This window comes from Rhinolophus sinicus, chromosome 1, assembly GCF_057876585.1.
Source record: "Rhinolophus sinicus isolate RSI-liver-muscle chromosome 1, RSI-T2T, whole genome shotgun sequence".
Lineage (NCBI taxonomy): Eukaryota > Metazoa > Chordata > Mammalia > Chiroptera > Rhinolophidae > Rhinolophus > Rhinolophus sinicus.
In genome coordinates, this window is record NC_142501.1 from 29524239 (window position 1) to 29544410 (window position 20172).

General features: G+C 40.7%; 1 protein-coding gene across 1 annotated transcript; it reads left to right on the forward strand.

Moving 5' to 3' along the window:
* The first annotated feature begins 7134 nt into the window (after positions 1 to 7134).
* DDX47 (DEAD-box helicase 47) lies at positions 7135 to 19712 on the forward strand. The gene is made up of 12 exons (XM_019744770.3): positions 7135 to 7277; positions 7967 to 8060; positions 11610 to 11798; positions 12053 to 12124; positions 12330 to 12448; positions 13053 to 13124; positions 13271 to 13387; positions 13934 to 14080; positions 14889 to 15026; positions 17007 to 17077; positions 17597 to 17726; positions 19142 to 19712. Exons 1-12 carry the CDS (start codon positions 7194 to 7196, stop codon positions 19271 to 19273), a joined length of 1365 nt encoding a protein of 454 aa, XP_019600329.1. The 5' UTR covers positions 7135 to 7193; the 3' UTR covers positions 19274 to 19712.
* Positions 19713 to 20172: the final 460 nt, after the last annotated feature.

Below are 20172 nucleotides of genomic sequence, written 5' to 3' on the forward strand. Positions count from 1 at the left end.
GTTTCAGGACCTTTAGTGGTGAGAAACAGGAGCAGAGAGAAAAGGTAGTTCTATATTGAACCTGATGTCCCAACTCCACTTAAGAGGCTCACCACCTCTTAAACGTATGGGGTTGGCATAAAACACACAAGCCCAGCCCTAGGCCAGCACTAACTTCCTTGCCAAACCTGTTGCATTTCGTGGTTGAATTACAAATCTATGACGCTGACAATGAACTTCCTGACCTCTGACAGCTTTCCTCCTCAGAGTAGCCTCCTTTGTCAGGGATGGTATCTAAAGAGGGGGAGACTTCAGAGTAATCTGTGGTATCATTTCCCACCTCTCCAGGATGACCAGTTCTGTATGCTCTCTCGGGAAGTTGGTAATTCACATTTACCTCTCAGAATAGGATGGGAGGACACAATTTCCTTTGGCGTGCAGGCGCTATTAAGAGAGATTTTTCTTTTGTGTACTACAGTCAAGATGGACCTTGTCCCCACCCCGCTGACTTACATATGGAAAGCTGCTGGGCTTCTTCTGTCTTTGTCAGGGTAAAGCAACCTTGGCCCAGGGTAATAACCTGTCTCCAGAAGCTCAGTTTAGTTGACTACTTTCTTTACACATAAGCATATGACCTGCTGCTTCATCTCTTCTTTCTTCATCCCCTCGCAAACACACTGCAAATCTACAGACAAAGATATTCATTCATTCAACAAAATATTTATTGAGTACCTGCTATAAGCTAAGTATATTTCTAGGCACTGAACATACAGTGGTGAACAAAACGGTCAAATATCTCTGCTGTCATTGAGTTTGTATTCCAGTGATGACAGGGAATGCAGACATAAGAAAGAAGTAAATAGCTAGTTTGTGAGATGGTGTGTATTTGTTTCCTATTGCTGCTGTAACAGATTCCTCCCAACTTAGTGGCTTAAAACAACACAAATTTATTTTCTTACAGTCAGAAGTCTGACGCGGACCTCACTGAGCTAAAATAAAGTCGTCATCAGGGCCGTGCTCCTTTCTGGAGGCTCTGGGGGAGGATCTGGTTTCTTGCCTTTTCCACCTGCAAAAGGCTGCTGTGTTCTTCGCCCCTGACCCTCTTCCTCTCTCTTCAAAGCCTGCCATGCTGGGTTGAGTGCTACCTTCACTGCATTACTCTGCCCTCATCTTCTGCCTTTTTTTTCACTTTTCTGGACCCTTGTGAATACATTCAGCCCGCCTAAACAATCCAAGATAATTTCCCTATTTTAAGGTCCGTTGATCAGCAACCTGAATTCCATCTGCAACCCAATTCTCCGTTGCCATGGAACATGACATGTTCACAGATTCTGGCGATTTGGGTGTGCACATCTTCAGGGGCCAATCTTCTGCTTACCATATATGTGCTGTGGAGAAAAACAAAGCAGGGATGGGAGGGAGTGCTGTGGGGGAAGGGTTGCAAGGCCTCAATTCAAGGTGACATTTGAGTGAAGACCTGAAGTTGGTGTGGGAGGGTGCCATGCGGGTATCTGAGGAAAGAGCATGCCAGGCAGAAGGAGCAGAAAGAACAGGCTCTGAGGCAGAAGCATGCCCAATATGTTGAGGAAACAGTGAGGCCAGCCTGGCTGGAGGGGAGTGTGGTGTGGGCGATGAGTTCAGAAGGTGGCCGGGCCTGAACATGTAGGGTTGTATAGACTGTTGTAAAGACTTTGACTTTGACTCTGAGTAAGATGGAAAGTTATTGAAGGTTTGGAGCAGAGGAAGGAGCTGATCAGTCTTCTGTTTTAAAAAGATCCCTTGGCTGTTATGTTGAGAATTCACTGCTAAGGGGTAAGAGCGAGGCAAGAAGACCAGTGAGGAGGCTATTGCAGGAAATCCAGGTGAGAGATGTTGGTAGCTGAGAGTGGAGAAAAGTAGCTAGATTCCAGATATATTATGAAGGTAGACCAACGGGAGGGTGGGAGAGTGAACTTCTGGTTTTTACGTAAGAAGAAGGATTTGCACTGGAAGACCTCTGCCCATCATTGGAAAACTGTTCAAAAGATGTTGGGCTATCACCAAGCAAAAGAAATGTCCAGGATAGCAGTTAATGTTTTACTTGTTTGGTTCAAACAATTTGGTATCAAACTCCTTATATTTAAAATCACATGCTTCTATTGGAAAGTGTGGCTGGAAGCTGCTGTGTATTATACTTATGTCATAGTGACAATAGTATCTGGATTGCCAAGGAATTGTATATAAACATCTCCATTTATAATAATTTTTTGTTTTTTAAAATGTGTATGCATTAAAAAACAAAACACAACAACACTCGTATGAAAGGAATATAAAATAACCAGGAAACCAGGAAATGAGACAAAGCTGCCCTTTATTACCCATGCCATAGTATGAAGTGACCTTGAGACACTAGTCTTTGCAGTTTTCTCTGTAAGGTTTATAACATAATATTTGAATTTCCTGCTTGTTGTTGACTTCAGGGTATACCCAGTCCTACGTATCTTATTTATATCTTAAGATCATTTTTGTCCTTTTCACTGTATTCTCAGTGTGAGGCACCAGATTTTTTTAGGTACCGGACATAAATATCTCTTATCCTAAAGATCCTTGGTAGTGGACCAAGGGGTTCCAGCTAATGTTCAAGGGGCCACATGGCAGGTACGGTAGAGAAGTTTGGTTTACAGCCACGCTGAGCTGCTCCTAACCATGGCCTGTGGGGTGATGTCCATGTTGGTCCTAACTATTCAGGTCCCTACCTATACCTGCAGCTTCATCATAAGTGACCACTTCATAATCTCTGTGAGCTCCGTTTGACTTTTTCCACTGCAAGGCCTAATCTGGAAAGTTTTTTCTGTCTGTAAACCACTCCCTACTCTCCATCTTGCTAGTAAGAGCTGTACGTCTTTTCGTTCTCAGTTTCAAAGTCACTTCCGCAAGGAAAGTGTCCACGATTCACAGAGAAATGTCCGTGATCACACATTGCTCTAGCATCTTGCTTTCCTCCTTGGTACCACTCATCTCACTTGTGATTGCTTCTTTGGGTCTGTCCCACTTGATTGTGAGGATTTGTTTATTATTATTATTTTTAAAATAGGCTGCCTCCTCCACTGGAACATAGGTTTCAAGCTTATTTGGGAATCCTAATGTCTGGCCATTGGTCTGTCACTGTGTCTGAGAATATTTGTTGAATAAAAAAGGAAACAAATACAGATTTTCTGTATTTTAAGAAAACTTTAAAACTAAAAGCAAAACGAAAAAGAAACCAGTAAATAACCAGGACTAGGTATCCTTTTTCCCTGGACATAAATTGGGATAACTAAATTAATTTGTCAGTCAATTCTCCTTTTTCTAGGTTCCATGTAGACTGTCCTTTTCTCTCCACCTCATTATTACATCATCAATGTCCTGTTTTCACTAGAACATACATATTTATAAGAGATGATAATTCATAAGTTAAAGATAATTGTCTGAGTGACTAAAAGTTGCATCGGTTCCTTCTTGATGAATGTAGAGCACTTTGCTATAAGTGAATGTTCTCCGAAACAGATTGGAGGTCATGAGATTTCTGGGAGGTTTTTGAGCAGAAGCTGACTGATAAAGGATTCTGGTTTGAGTCCTCCGCAGAACTCTAGTCCCTTAGTGTAAGGGCTCATTTTATTTTTAGTTCAGGGGCACCATTATCCTAACATGCTCTCACCCCGCAGCAGCCCACTGTCACGGGCCTGTTGAAAGCTTCCCCAAGGTCCTCATGCCCTTCCCTATCCACCAGACACGGTACCCACAGCGCCTACAGCACATTATGCTTCTAGAGGCCCCCAAGAAAGGTTTTAATCTGTTTTAAAACCACAAGAAAAAAACTGAACTTTGAAATAAAAATAAAAGGCTTAAGCCATAATGTTGATGTATTTGTGTTTATACCAATGCAGTTGTAAACTCTACTTTTTCATATTTTTTGTGAAGGAGGGGGCCCACGAAGGCAGAAGTACCTAGGGCCTGTGAAAACCTGTCAGAGTAAGATGGGGTCAGACCCTTTGACCTCTCCTTCTGGTGCCAGTATATAGTTTCAGGCTTGCTTTGCTTCCCCGCTTGAGTGTTTATTTGGATTTCCTCTTTAACCTTCCTCATTGTTCTGAAAGTACAGGATGTGACACGGCTCAGTTACTAGAATGGACCTCTATTATTTCCATGACCCGAAGGTGAATATCCAAACTATTCCAAATCTGTAGAAACAGTCAAAAACAGACAATCCTCTCAGCGGATGCAGGTTTTTCTCTTTGGAACCCACCTGTGGTCACCCTGTCGGTCTCACATGAATCCTTTCACTGAGGTGGCCCTGGGTAAGGCCCAAACCTTGCCGGTGCCCTGGACCAGGGAATGGAGGGACGCTTCTGCGACCGTCATTGCCATATCCTCTTGGCGTCCAGTGGCGCCTCAGGGGCTCTGGCACCAGAGGAAGTTTTAAAAATAGCCAATGTCTGAATTATCCAAGAACAAACAGAAAAGATTTTTGCTTGACTAAAATGGACAGAGTTTAATATTATAATGCCATTGAGTGATTTAAATCAGTTTCCCTTTAGAGCAGCACCAGACCCTTAGAAATCTTGTGATTTTTTTTTTTCTTTCCTGTAAAAATTATAACAAAGCTCAGGTAGTTTTAGACCCTATATTACATACAGTTTTATAGTCCTTCCAATTGTTTCCACCTGGGTCCGGGTTTCAGGCCTCTTAGCTCTGCTTCCTCTCACTCCCCAGTCATGTCTTTCACCTTCTTTCAGCACTTTTCATTTCTCATTCCACTCTCCTAGATGAAATCAGAGAATGAGTCTAAGGGAAGCAAAATAAATACGTTAGCTGCTTCTGTTTTTACAGAAAAATATGTGTGGCAGAGGAATTCTGCATGTGACTATTCAGGAGAAAGCTGCTTGTCACCAAAGCGATGTTTTCTTCAGTAAAAGCATTGCTCTGAGCCTCGAGAGGCTTGGATTCTATTCTTGTCTCTGTGACCTTGCTGTGTGACTTGTCTCTTTACCCTCTGGGACTCGAGTTCCTCATTTGTCAAACTAGGAGCACAAATTTCCCAGCAGGTCTACAAAGCCCAGTACTGGATGAGGAAAAGCCAGAGCTAGTTTGATAGACTTTCTTTGGGACAGTCAACTTCTCCTTATCTCGAAGCCTATTATCCACTTTAAACATCCTCTAAAATGGCATAATTCCCAGTCCTCGTAAAATGGAGAGCGTACCCATGAGGGACAGCTAAACAGAAAGCCAGAGAGCCTTAGACTGTGTTGGCATGAGCATGTGCTAGTGACTGCCTGAGGGAAGCAATGTCAAGGTGACCTCTTCATTTATACAGTGTGTCTTCTCTCCTTTTCTTTTATTTGGAGTAGACAGATGTAAAAAGACCAAAGTTCCCAGACTATTCTGCGGGAGTGTAATCTTAAAGATGGAAACAACTTCACTCTCTAAAGAACCAGTGAAGTCCTTCCTGATCTGCCATCGTACCTGGTCACAACACTTTGCTGAGTTGTGATTCATCCAGAAAGCAATTATCAAGCACCCATTTTTATGTCAGGCCATGTGCTTAGAGCTGGGGGCATAAAGACAATCTCTTGCCTCTTGGGTGATCTCCTTTTTCTATTCTTTCCTCTCTACTACAATTTGTCTCCATAAGGACAATGGTATTTAAAATACCTAGATCATATTACTTCCTGCTTAAAACCCTCCAGTGGCTTCCTTTTGTATTCAGAATAACATCCAAACTCTATACCTTTTAGTCTAGAGTCCTGCAGGGTGTGAGCTGAGCCTACTTCTCTGACCTCACCCCACCTTGTTTTGTTGTTGCAGACACTATGATTCCTAAATGAGGGCCTTTTTTGGCGAGGTGGTTGGAAGGCCCTCAGGCACACTGAATTTTTTTAAAAAAATGTTTATTTCCCAATTACAGTTGACACTCAATATTATATTAATTTCAGGTATACAGCATAGTGGTTAGACATTTATATAACTTACGAAGTGATCCCCCCAATAAGTCAGGCACACTGCGGACAGTGCTCAGGTCAAGGCACATTGTCATCACAAGTGCCCTTTCTTGCTTTGTATACGTGTCGTCTTTTATCCTCAGTTTCCCAATTCCTCTCCTTCTACTAACAACCGTTCTAAAATGTTTAAAGTGTATTTTTCTGTTTGTATGTGTTTCAGCAGAAGCTGATATCTTGTGGGCATATATTTTAAATGTACACGATATATTTTATACTTTTCTCACTCAAAACGAGGTTTTTGAGAGATAGCCATATTGTTATGGGCATGTTTGTTCACACCCCGTACACATTTTAACTCTCCACTCTCCCAGTGACAGACAGCACTTGCTTCCATCTCCCCACCGAAATACTGCTGCAATGAACACCCCAGCACCATGTGAGAACCTGCAGGCTGGGCCACAGGAGGGTGTTTGCTGGGCACAGGGGGTACAACATACTGACTGAATTTGCCTCAGTGGTGGCAGACTGCTTTCTGGAACAGCCTCACCAGCTACACACTCTCAGGCCCTTTGCACTCGCTGTTCCCTCAGTCTGAAATTACTAACTGTCTGCTGGGCTCTTAAAGGGACTTCTGCTCATCAGCGAAGTCACAGCTCAAATATCACTGCTTCAGAGAGGTCTTCCCCAGTCTTGCCGTTATGCCCACAGCTCACCTCCCCACGTTACTCTCCATTATTTTTACTTCTGTTACATCACAGCACTTTGCACAATTTGAAAGGATCTATGATCACTTATTTATTATCTGTCTTCTTCACGAGGGCAGAGGTCGCCGTCCTGATCACTAAACGTCTAGCATAGCCTTAGCATATGGTAAGCACTCAACAAATACTTTAATAAACGAATGAGATTATAATAAATAGAACTATGATATCAACCTGTTTAAAACTCTGTGGTTAGAAAAGCGAGGAACATAACGGGTGTGAGAGGTGAGGAAAGCTTTTTAAAAGGGCCTAAAGGGCAGACTGGAGGCCCTGGTCAGCCGCTTCTGTACTGGACTCAATTCCACAAGTCCACACGCTTATGTGCAACCCTAACTTTTTCACTACATTTCCATGAAGGCGCACTCTCCCGGTCGGCTGGTGCAAAGCCCGGCAAGCCCACAGGGGGGCGCCCAGAACACGCCTTCAAGGGAGAACTACGACTACATTTACCGGCGTCCCGCGCGCCGCCGATCCACTTCCGGAGCCCGCGGACGACATGGCGGCGCCCGAGGAGCACGATTCTCCATCTGAAGACCCCCAGCCGGCGGTGGAGGAAGAAACTAAAACGTTTAAAGACCTGGTGAGAGGGGATGACGCTGGCTTCTTTTTGTACTGCTAGCGCCAGGCGCAAGCAGAGACCGGTTGCCTTAGGTCCCAGCTGCTGGAGTGCAGAAACAGCGGGGGCCTAGCTTAGGTTTCTGGTTTCTCCCAGGATTTCTGAAGCTCGAGTTGCGGACGCGCACCCTTAGCGTCTGAGTTTGGCTGGTGGGAGGGCTGCCGGTCCTGGAGAGCCCCCATTTGCGCTCTTTTTCGTTTTGGTGTGGCGATGTTTGTCGTACTTGCGGCGAATCGGCTTTTTAAAATATTTAAAAATTTTATTTAGATCTTTTGGGCTTTGGAATACGATATTAAACCAGGTATGAATTCTGACCTAGTCTCAATAGAGGCAACTTGTTACCCCTCTGTGCCTCACCTTCCGCATCTGCAAATTGGGGACAATACCTCGTAGAATTGAGGATGAAATGAAATTATACATGTAAAGAACTTGGCTTTGTCCCTGGTGAATAGAAGGTGTTCGTTAAGTCTTGAGCTACTGTCATAGTACTTATAGAAGAGCAGACTGAGTAGGAGCACAATAGAGAATTACCGTTTGAATCCAAGTGTAAGGAATTCACATGTAACCAGGAAGGTGGCTCTGACAGTCATTTAATTAGGAGAAAGGCAGATGTGTATTGTTCTTTGCTAAAGCGTGTTTTTCTGAATTCTAAGGGTGTGACAGATGTGTTGTGTGAAGCTTGTGACCAGTTGGGATGGACGAAGCCCACCAAGATCCAGATTGAAGCTATTCCTCTGGCCTTACAAGGTAGGTTAAAATGAAGTGTGTGGCCTGGTACAGACTGAATACGGTGCTGTACTCAATTAAATACTTAGCACTTTTGAGGCATATTTCAGTGAAATAAAAATACGGTCACTAAAGATACAAAGTTTGTGGTTTATTGGCCTTTGAAAAAGTACTCCAATTACTGAGCTTACTTTCTATAAGGGGGTTTAGTGTCTGCAGCAGATGCTGGCTTTAAGGGAGCAGTGGATTAAAGTGTGTTAACAAGAAACTTGTTAGAAATTATGAATCAGTAAGTGCAGATTTACATAAGGGTGTCTGGGAGCTAGGTTAGTATCCAGAGGTTTTGAGAGCTTGTGCTGTGAGACATGTTTATCAGATTTGCGGAAGAATGTTTAAAGTGTTGGCTGATGGGAGTGAAACTAACAAGATGAACTTTAATAGGAATACAGGTGAAGTCTTATTCTTAGACTTCCAAAACTTCATAGGACTTGGGTGGGTGGTAAAGAGACCCAGAAATGTTAACTGAAATTTATTAAGATTCTCAGAGAAAGTGAATTAGTCTTATCTATATTATTATAAGAGGAGGGTGACATTTTTGGGGTTTCTTATCCCTTTGAGAATCAAATAGAAAGATTTTCTTCTCAGAAAAAGTGTGTAAATATATCTACACATAAAAATTTCCCCTTGCCCTGAATTCCTCTCCCACAAGTCCCAGGTTAAAAACTCCCGAACTAGCTTTAGAGAGAGAACAGTACTTTATTTTGCATTGTTTAGAACACACCTAGAATACTATCAGTTCGGGTGCCAGTTTTCAGGGACCAACTGAGCAGCCGTAAGTGTGGTGTAGTATCAAGAATAGCCACAAATAGTTAAAGGAAGTGAGTGCATAGTCTGGAGAAGAGTAGAGTTAGGGGGTAAGATGTGATAATTGGCTTTAATGATTTGAAGAGCTGTCATGTGGAAAAATAATTAAGTTATTCTGTGCAATTCCATTTGTTTCTTCCATAAATACTTAACTAAGTAGCTGATACAAGTATAAAGCACTGGGAATTAAGATTCCACCCTCTTCAAGAGCTTGCAGTCTAGTAGGAAACAATTATAAATTTATTACAAGGTGAACAGGGACATGAGGAAATTACATTCAAAGTGCACTGAGGGAGTAGAACAGATTACCTCTAATTGGAACGTATTAAAGAAAATTTCTTTCATTTTTTTGGCAGGGGAGGTTGGAAAGACATTTGAGCCAAAGCTTGAAGACTGAATAGGATTCATACATGTACATATGATGGGAGGGGAGGACTTTTTGGCATAGGGAACAGCATGAAAAAAGCCCAACGTGGCTGGAAGACGTGGGGATAGGTGGAGACTCGCGAGTACTTAACAGAGCGGTGGGAAAGATCGGTCAGGTGATGGGGGCTGGATCAAGAAGGACTTAAATGCTGGGTAAAGGAATTTGGTCTTTGCTCCATAGGCAGTGGAGCAACTTTAGAGATTATTTGTTAGTAGAAGAATGAAATCCTTAGTTATATCCTCGAAAGATTAACCTCAATGAAAGAAAGAAAGATTAATCTCATAGCTGTGTAAGGTAGCAGGTAGGAGGTCACTGCAGTAATTTTGGCAATAAATAATAGCTAGGGTAGTGGTAGTGAGAATGAAAAAGAGAAAGTGATTTAAAAAAAAAGAATCATCATCATTTTATAACCATATTGTTGACGTGGAAGGCAGGGGGTGGGGAAATCTCATATTGCAAGGTTCTAGCCCTGGTGTTTAGAACACATTATTGATGTACCAGTGATATAAAAAGCAAGCATAGGAGGAAGAGTAATTTCAGGAAAGATGAGTTCAGTTGGGAATAATTTCAGGTATTAAAGAGATTCACTTGATAAATGCATCGTTGGAATATAGGGATTAAAGCTTGAGTGAGAGGCCAGAACTGGATATAGACATCGTGTCCAACGAGGTTGTAGCTGAAAACTGTGCAAATGGGTGAGGTTGCCAGGTGAAGGCGAGAGAGGATAGAGAGGAGGATCGGTAGAGGGTTGACGATCATGAGAGTACAATTTCACACAAATGAGGTCAGGGAGAGTGTTTCAAGGAGGGGATAGTAAACACTATCAACTTGTTTAGAGAAGTGGGGAGAGTGAGGACTGTATAACGGCCACTAGTGGGGAAGAAGTCGCAGCGGTCAGCAGTGCCAGGGTTGCTTTCAAATAACAAAAAGAAGGGCTGGTGCATTCTGACTTTTTCTTGCTTAGCCTGTGATGTAGGTGGGATGAAGGAAGGAAAATTCGGTGGTTTTGGTAATTCTAAACTTATTCATAACGTTTTCAGTCAAAAGTTTGTATTTAATGCAGAGAAAATAGGACTCAGTGAGAGATCACCAGGGATTTAGTAACTGACATAGTCACCATGGAAAATGTATTTATTCTTATTCTTGAGCTTGTTTCACTTTAATGAGCAGTTTGCAAATGCTTCACTTGAATCTATAGAGTCTGGCCCAAAGCAAATGATTTAGCTAAGTAAATCTAACAAAGCTTTTTTCTTTGTTGTTTTCTCATTCTCACTTGTTCCTATCCTCACCGCCTTGCCTCAGTTCAGACCCCCATCATAGCTCCTCTGGGATCCTAACTGAGCTCTTTCCTGCGTGTTCCCCGTTCTGGTTGTGTAGGTTTTAGGAACAGTCATGTTCAGGTTAAATTCAGGTTACTTCAGGGAAAGGGTTTATTTTCGGGTTAATGTCTAAGTAAGGCAACCTCAGCAGTTATACAGTCAAGGAAGCATGGGAGCCTCAGCCGGGGGGGTCTTCTCTCAGTAGGAAGCTGCCCACTGGGCACTGTTCTAGTGCTCATGGCTTGGGAGTTAATTTCCAAATCTTATCAGTAGTGTCTTGATTGGAGATAACCATGGGGGCCTATTCTTAAGGAGTTACAACATTCTTCCCTCGGAAGGAGCAGTGCGAATGGTCTGCACTGTTAAGCTCCTTTGCTCCTAGGGTTTATCTTCCTACAGAATAGTATTGGTCATGATACTCCTTGCTTCAAATCCTTCAGTTCCTCTCTTAGAGGAAGACATAAAACTTAGGCATGGCATATGTGTTTCCTTTCTAGCTTTATTCTTCTTCCTTTCCCTCTTAAGACATCTGTGTTGCAGCAACATTGTACTTCTCACTCTCCCTAAACAAGCTGTGTGGGCGTTAAAGCCTCCATCCTCCCTCGTCATACAGGAATGTGCTTCCTTTCCTTCTTGGCTTGTTTCTGGATTTAATGTACCCATCACCTCTGTTAGCCTTTCCTGACTCCTTAGGGCAGTAAGTGACTCCTTCCTTTGTGTTCTCACTGTATTTTGCTTTATGTTAAAGTCCTTATCATGTTATAACGTATTTGTGTATCTCATCCCTGGATTTTGAGCTTATCTGGGGCAAAGACCATGTTTTCTGTCTATTGAACCTTCCTCTCCTCCCAGTTCATCAAATATTCAGTGTCTGCTTTGTGCCCAGCATTGTGTCATTTTAGAAAAAAGGGGGAAATGCAGAGAGAATTTCTTTGCTAGTAGCTGTTTTCTTTCTTCTAGGTCGTGATATCATTGGACTGGCGGAAACTGGCTCTGGAAAAACGGGGGCCTTCGCTTTGCCCATTCTGAATGCGCTGCTGGAGACACCCCAGCGTTTGTTTGCCTTAGTTCTCACCCCCACCCGTGAACTGGCCTTTCAGATTTCAGAGCAGTTTGAAGCCCTAGGATCTTCTATTGGAGTGCAGAGTGGTAAGCGTCTGAGAGGAAAGGAATCTTAGGGTTTCTTCACAACGACAATGAGTGTGAAATGAGAGTAGAAGGAAGTATTTTAGCACAAGTTTATTGATCTAAAAGAGCTGATTTGGTATTTTAGCTTGGGGGTAAGTGGTAAATTTAAGGGAAGAAGAAATTTAAGTAGAAATCCAGTATTGGCTTTAAAAGCTGTCCTATGAACTGTGGAAAAATTTAAAGATATCTTTTCTATGTTCTTTTTATTTCTGTAGCTGTGATTGTAGGTGGAATCGATTCAATGTCCCAATCTCTCGCCCTGGCAAAAAAACCACATATAGTAATAGGTGAGTGATTAACAAAGGTAGGACACTGGCAGTGATGAATTGGAGAAAATCTACCAGTGTTGGGTGTAACTTACTTGGTGTGGAAAGACTTTGAAGAATGGATTTTTGTAATCCTGTTTAATTTTGGGGGGATGGGGGAGGCTTGGTAACTGTCTTTCTTTTTTCATGGTTCCTAAACATTGCTCTTGTCAACCTTTCTCGGTAGCAACTCCTGGTCGACTGATTGACCATTTGGAGAATACAAAAGGTTTCAACTTAAGAGCTCTGAAATACTTGGTCATGGATGAAGCAGATCGCATACTGAATATGGATTTTGAGACAGAGGTGAGCTCTCAATTTCTTTCCTCCTCTTAGAGCATCTCAAATGCCCTGTTAACAAAACTCAGTTCATTGCACACCTGCTTTATGTGGAGCAGTGCGCCAGCATCTGCCGATCTAAGCATCTCTGCTGCCTTTTTTCATTCTCAGTGCTCTTCCCCTTGGCAGTGCCTCAGCATCCTCTTTAGAACATAGTCTGGCTCCGGTTTCAGAGATGAGAAATAGCAAAACCAGATTTTCTTTTCCATATAATTTGATTTAGACCTTTACCGTAAACCTTGAAATACCTGTTCTCTTTGATGACCTTACTCATCATAGTTTATCTAATTGGTTAATACTTATTCTTGACTTTTCTTTTAGATTAGTTCTAATCTACTAATCTAAACTGTTCTTTTCCCTGAATTGCTTTTTTTTTTTTTTTTTTTTTTTTACACAGCATCTGGTGTGGTATCAGATAGTAAATGTTAGCTGAACTGAATTGAATTTTTGAGTCCCCATCCCCCCCAGTGATGTATTTAGTTTGTTGCTCTATTCTCTCTCCTTCACAAAGAGGATTTGCAGGTGACCCGTCTAAGTGTGAAATTGCTACCCTTTCCTCTTCGTGCCTTAGGTTGACAAGATCCTCAAAGTGATTCCCCGAGATCGGAAAACACTTCTCTTCTCTGCCACCATGACCAAGAAGGTGACATTTTTCTAGCACTTCTGTTTTCTTCCTTATAAGAATTGAAATGAAATTCAATTAAATGAAAACAATAATAACAATAACAATAGTAAAAATAGAAGGGGCTTTCTGTTTTCAGTGTACAATACCAGGTTTTTTTCCTTTAGGTGCAAAAACTGCAGCGAGCAGCACTGAAGAATCCTGTGAAATGTGCTGTTTCATCTAAATACCAGACGGTTGAGAAATTACAGCAATATTATCTTTTTATTCCCTCCAAATTCAAGGTAAAGTGTTTACTTTGATCATTCCTGCCTCTCCCTCTCCTTCCTCACCAAAGCATCTGAAAATGTGTCAACTCTTGATTAGCTAAGAGCTGTGCTACAGATTGGAGCCCTTGTTTGTTCTAGGGCCCGTGCTGTGCTTATAGTTATCGCTGATAAAGTCAAACATTCTGGGAATTCACAAATTAAATAAACTTCCATAATGAAGTCATGATATAACTCCTGCCCAACCCCACCCTCGAGGTAGTTTTTCTTGTGTGTGCTTATTATATGGCTTTTTTGTAGTCGAGGGACCCTAGGCTTGTGCTTTGATGGAAGGACTTTTCCTGGTTGCTGAGCACAGATCTCCTTGTGCTTGGCTTCAGGCTGTATGTGGAATTCATGGTGAAGAGATGATAGTGCCAGTTAAGGAGTGCAGAGGTGGCAGCTGGAGGTCTGGATGGTGGCAAAGCAACAATAGGCTGAGTCTTTTGTGTAATTTATATGCCCAGGACTCCAACCTTTTCTTCCAGGTTCAATTACATATATTGTTTTGGGTTTGTAATTTAGGATACCTACCTGGTTTATATTCTAAATGAACTGGCTGGAAACTCCTTTATGATATTCTGCAGCACCTGTAATAATACTCAGAGAACAGCTTTGCTACTCCGAAATCTTGGATTCACTGCCATCCCTCTCCATGGACAGATGAGTCAGGTACAGATTCTTTGGCGTCATTAGTGGTGGACGGGTGGCATGAGAAATAAACATAGCAGTAGATTTATGCAGTAACAACACAAGACATTAATGCATCTTCCCGTAATTGTTCTGATTTTGTGGGCTTTGATGTATTGCTCTGGATGCCTGCTTCCTCCATTCAGGACAGCAAGAGGCCCAGATCAGGGTGTCCCATGGGCAGTTGTCTGGTGTGGGAATGGGTCTCTTTAGCCCTGCTGGTAATACCGTGTTTCCTCGAAAATAAGACCTAGCCGGACCATCAGCTCTAATGCGTGTTTTGGAGCAAAAATTAATAAGAACTGGTCTTATTTTAACCTAAGACCGGGTCTTATATAATATAATGTAATATAAGACTGGGTATAATACAACGTAATGTGATATAATATAATATATAATGTAATATAATATAACATAACAAGATAATATAACACTGGGTCTTATATTAATTTTTGCTCCAAAAGACGCATTAGAGCTGATGGTGCGGCTAGGTCTTATTTTCGGGGAAACACAGTAGTGATTCTCTGGCCTCTAATGACTTTTAATAAATAATTTCCCAATTATCTTTCTATCATGTCAAGTAATCTCCACTTCACATTAGTATTTTCTAGCCTTAGTCTTAAATATTTTTTGTTGCTTCCATGTTTCCTTTTGATCTGTGAAGTCCAGTCTGGACTTAGGGGGAAGAATCCTTTTAAAAATTTCTGTCTCTTATTTATTGTGTCTAGTCCATTTGTCTTGGATTCCAAGATTCCCTAATTATTTTCATTTCTTTCCTTCATCATCTCAGAGCAAGCGCCTAGGATCCCTTAATAAATTTAAGGCAAAGGCTCGTTCCATTCTTCTAGCAACTGATGTTGCAAGCCGGGGTTTGGATATACCTCATGTGGATGTAGTTGTCAACTTTGACATTCCTACCCATTCCAAGGTGAGTCCTGTGGCTGACCTGACTTTCTAGTCCCAAAATGTATTTCTTTCTTTCTTTCTTTTTTTTTAAATTGAGGTAAAATTGAGGTATAATATTATGTTTTAGGTATATGACATGATTCAATATTTGTATATTGCAAAATTATCTCAATAAGTCAACATCCATCACCACACAGTTAAAAATTTTTTTTGTGTGCTGAGAACTTTTAAGATCTCTCAGCAATTTTCAAATATGTAATACAGTATTACTAACTATAGTCACCATGCTATACGTTACATGCCCAGGACTTAACTTATTTTATAACTGGGAATTTGTACTTTTTGACTCCCCTTTACCCATTTTACTTTCCCACTCTCCACTCCCCACCTCTGGCAACCACCAAATCTGTTTTATGTATTGGAGCTCAGTTTTTGTTTTTGTTTTTAGATTGCATATATAAGCAAGATCACCATATTTTGCCATGTATAATGCACACCCACATTTTTGGCCCAAACTTTTAGGGAAAAAATATCTTTCGTTTTAATTTTTTAATTAAAAATTTTATTTGTTTACATTTAGGTACTTGTTTTTTTGTATTAAAGTAATTTTAGCATTTATTTTTTAACATATTATGATACAAGAAATTTTATGTAAAACAAGTAATCACAAAACACAAGAGCACATACAAGGTACAAGAAATTTTATGTACCGGTAATAAATTTACGATATTTATGCATCATAGAAGGCCAAAAAATCTTCATCGTTGGAAGTCCGTCGTAAGTTCAACAAAACCATCGTATTCTAGGTATCATTTTGTATAAGAATGTCATTGATTTCTAGAGTTACACTTTTAACTCATAAGTATAAATAAAAGAATTAAAAACATTTATATAGATACGGAATTAGTACTACCAATGTATAATGCGCATCCTTATTTTTCCCTCGCAAATTTGGGCAAAATGCACATTACACATAGCAAAATACAGTATATGGTATTTTGTTTGTCTCTGTCTGATGTATTTCACTTAGCATGATGCCCTCAGGGTCCATCCATCTATATTCCCATAAATGGCAAGATTTAATTCTTGTCTCATTGCTGAGTAATATTCCATTATTTCCAGAGTGTATTTCTTAATGAAATGTTTTCTGTCTTTCCTTAGTTACGACATTTTTGTTTTGTTTTTGGTCCTTGATTTAGTCAAGTATCAAAAACTGGGGAAGCTCCTGATTTATTCATTCTCATTTTGCACATGTCTGGGGATATAATATTAACAAATGTGAATAAAGACAGAGGTATTCAATCCTCACAGTCATAGGGACAGATGCAGCACACAGTCTCATTTCTTTAGAAGTGACAGTTTGTGGTTCCTAGTGTGTCTCAGGATTTCTCAACCTTGGCACTACTAACATTTGGGGCCAGTGAATTCTTTGTTGTGGGGACTGTCCATTGCATTATAGGATGCATAGCAGCATTCCTGGCCTCTACCCACAGGTGACATTGTAGCAATCAGATACGTTTCCAGACTTTTCCAAATGTTCCCTGGGGAGTACAAAACCGCCTCTGGTTGAGAACAGCTGGTGTCTCTTGGCTTTGTACTTAACTGCTGTAGATACAGCGCTGCCTCACTTGACTGCTGCAATAACCACATTTCTACCCAATTTATAGATAGACACTGAGGTTCAGAGAGCTCGTGTGACTTGCGGACAGTTGTGTAGCTGGTGGTGATAAAACCGAAGCTTTGACCCAGGTCTGCCTCTGATCCAATGCTAACGCTGTGTAGATCTGTCTCTATAGAGGAAATGAAAAAATGGGGTTCATTTGGTACTGCAAGGAGAATAAAAAACATGAAGTAGATTTATCTCAACAAATTGCCCAATCCGTTTTTCTTCATGTTCCAATACAAATCTGTTTTCTTTCAGAGGTTTGCAATAAGACTTTACGTACTAGTTTTTTAATTTATAGTCCATATAACTCAAATTTATTGACCCTTTTTGTTTCAGGATTACATCCATCGAGTAGGTCGAACAGCTCGAGCTGGGCGCTCTGGAAAGTCTATTACCTTTGTCACACAGTAAGTAAATGGGACTTCAGGGGCAGAGTTGTGTAGAGAAAAGAGCAGACTGACTTGGAACCTGACTCTGCCATTTACTATAATAGTTACTTAACCTCCCTCACCCGATTTTCATCATTTTTAAAAATGGAAATAGTAATACGTACCTAGCAGGGATTTCATGAAGATTAAAGATGGGAGATATATATGTAAAAGAGCTAATATAGTATTTGGCATATACAAGGAAAAAGCAACCCTCTTATTTCTTTCAACTGCTAGAGCTGGAGAGCAATGACCTTTCCCTCAACTCAGAGAGTTAGAATAAACTATTTCTGATTTTGTTTTTAAAGGAACACATTTTGTGCACCCAAGTCTTTCCTGGGAGTCAAGACTATGTTGGGTGATTTTCTAATGGGCTGTGTGCAGACAATTGCATGTAATCAGTGTTCTGAAAAGGGACAATAGACTCCATACAGTTTGAGAATGGGCTGACATTTGCATTGTCAGTCAACCAAAGCCATGCCGATTTTCCTTCCTCAGATATGATGTGGAACTCTTCCAGCGCATAGAACAATTAATTGGGAAGAAACTGCCCGTTTTTCCAACACAGGATGATGAGGTTATGATGCTGACAGAACGTGTGACTGAAGCCCAAAGATTTGCCCGAATGGTATGCAACTTATTGTTTCACCAGCTTCTATGCAAATGCTATTAACTGTGTGCTAAAAACTGTATTGCATTAATTCTCCTAATAAACTGCAGGCGCTGAAGAGTAGTTTATTCCAAATTTAAGATGAGCATGCTAAAGAGAGATGGAGGTCCATCATTAGGCCATACAACTTAGTGGTTGAATCAGAGTTTAGACTCAGTCTGACCGCAGTGACCACATTCTTAGCTGCTGCTTGTGTTTTCACACATGACAAGGAAACCTTTGGGCTTGAGATCAGAAGACCAGCTGTGAGCTGGGGCAGTACCTGACCTCTCAGAATCCGTTCCTGACCTGTGAATTGGGAATAATACTCACAGGGTGGTTTTATGAGCACCAGATAAGCTGCTATAAACTGCATAGTTGCTAATGGTAGCAACCATGTATTGGAGATAAGAAGATTCTAAAGGAGAGTGCTTGTAAGTGAGTGGTCTCTGCTCCTCGGAGTTCTGGTCTGAGGGATGGGAAACGGGTGCCTTCTGAGTAGCTGAAGTGTACACTTGTTTTTGTTTTTCTTCCAACATGGAATTCTTTGTTTAGTATTTTTGTTTATAAAAGTATTGCATGTACATTGGGGGAAGATTCAGAAAATATAGAAAAGATTAAAAGCGTGAGTGAGACAAATAAGCCACCTGCCACAGAATCGCTGGTAACCTTTGGCTATTTTTTCCGTTAGCTATAATTAGACTTTATCTAATTTATATGATTAGCAGCTTTTGATTTCAGCAAATATGGATCCATGTGATCATTTCATAATGGTTACAAAGAATTCTGTTATGACTATGTAGCATGATTTACATTGATATGTTTTTTCAGATTTTTTTGTATTTTAACTAGTACTGGCTGGGATGAACATCTAGGATATATAGCTTTGTATACTTGTCTTGCTTCCTTAGAATAAAATCCTAGAAGTAGAATTGTTGGGCTGAGGTAGATATATGTGTGTGTGTGTGTGTGTGTGTGTGTATATATATATATATATATATATATATATATATATATATATATATATAAATATAGTTAAAATTCGAATTTAGACAGAATGCCCCATTACCCCTTTAGAAAAGCAGTACCAGTTTATATTGTCAGCGACAGGATATGTGATTGTTCTCACGCCTTGACCAGCACTAGGCATTGCCATTCTCTTAAATCTTTGCTAGTCTGCCATGTGAAAATAATAGCTTATTGTTTTAATTTCCATGTCTTTGATTACTAACAAGGTTAATATTTTTGGGTATTAGAATTTTGGTTTTATTCCTTTGCCAATGTGAAGTATTGGGGCATTCCTCAGTGTTTGATTTTCAGCAGGGGAGACCAGGATGTGTCACCCTCAATGACAGTAGTTCATTTTTGACCCTGTCCTTTGTGTTTTCTTGCAGGAGTTGAGGGAGCATGGAGAAAAGAAGAAACGTCCACGGGAAGCTCCTGGGGACAACGATGACACAGAGGGTGCTATTGGCGTCAGGAACAAGGTGGCGGGAGGAAAAATGAAGAAACGGAAAGGCCGTTAATCTCTTTTATAAAGACTTGATTTCTGCCTTCTGTTCTGTAAAAGGGGATTAAAGAAGAGAAAGAAATCTCCTCCAACAGAGTTCTTCGGACTGAAATCTGTCAGAATTATGTCCAGAACCTGCTCAGCCGATTCATTACTTACTCCGTTTCCATGTGTTGAAGTTTCATTCTGCAGAATAGTTTTTGCAGTGCTCGTGTCAGATGATTACTGTTCAGCTTTGGTTCCCTGCTCATGACATGAGTAGGAGGTGCTCTGTCACTTCACACAGACCTTTTGCTTTTTTCAGCTACACATCAAGATTGAAACACTTGACCTGTAATTATAAAGGAAAGAAGCTTCTCCATCTATAAAATGGTGATACTTAAGCAATCTCAGCTTGTGCTTCATTAGACTGAATGTGAAATAATAAATTTAAATATTATTTTTAAAAGATTCAACCTTCTTGAAGACCTTATAGGTTAAAGGACTATAGACTTAACTAAGATCTTGTTCATAGGTAAGAAACTGACTGTGGCTGTTACAGGGCAAATTCATTGGTGTCCTTAATTTAAGATAAACGTTATTTATGACTTTAAAAATTAATCAGCAAAGGAACAAGATGATGGATGGCTTTGAAAGGAAGTTCTGCTTAAAAGGAGGTTGGTTGTATTTTCTTGGGGATGGAGCAAAGTCCATAAGTAAGACTATAGTGTCTCTTAGATTCCTAAATAGATTCACTTCCCTGGCTTCTCGGCTTAAGCAGGTAGTTAGGAAGACTAGTTCTTACATAGACTCTTATCCCCAGGTGACTAGAGTAAAATCAGGAAGCATCACAAATACAGGGGAATCTCAAGACTCAATTTCATCCACTGTCGTTGGTGCCCACTGAACAATATTTCCTTTCTTTTGTCCCCATCT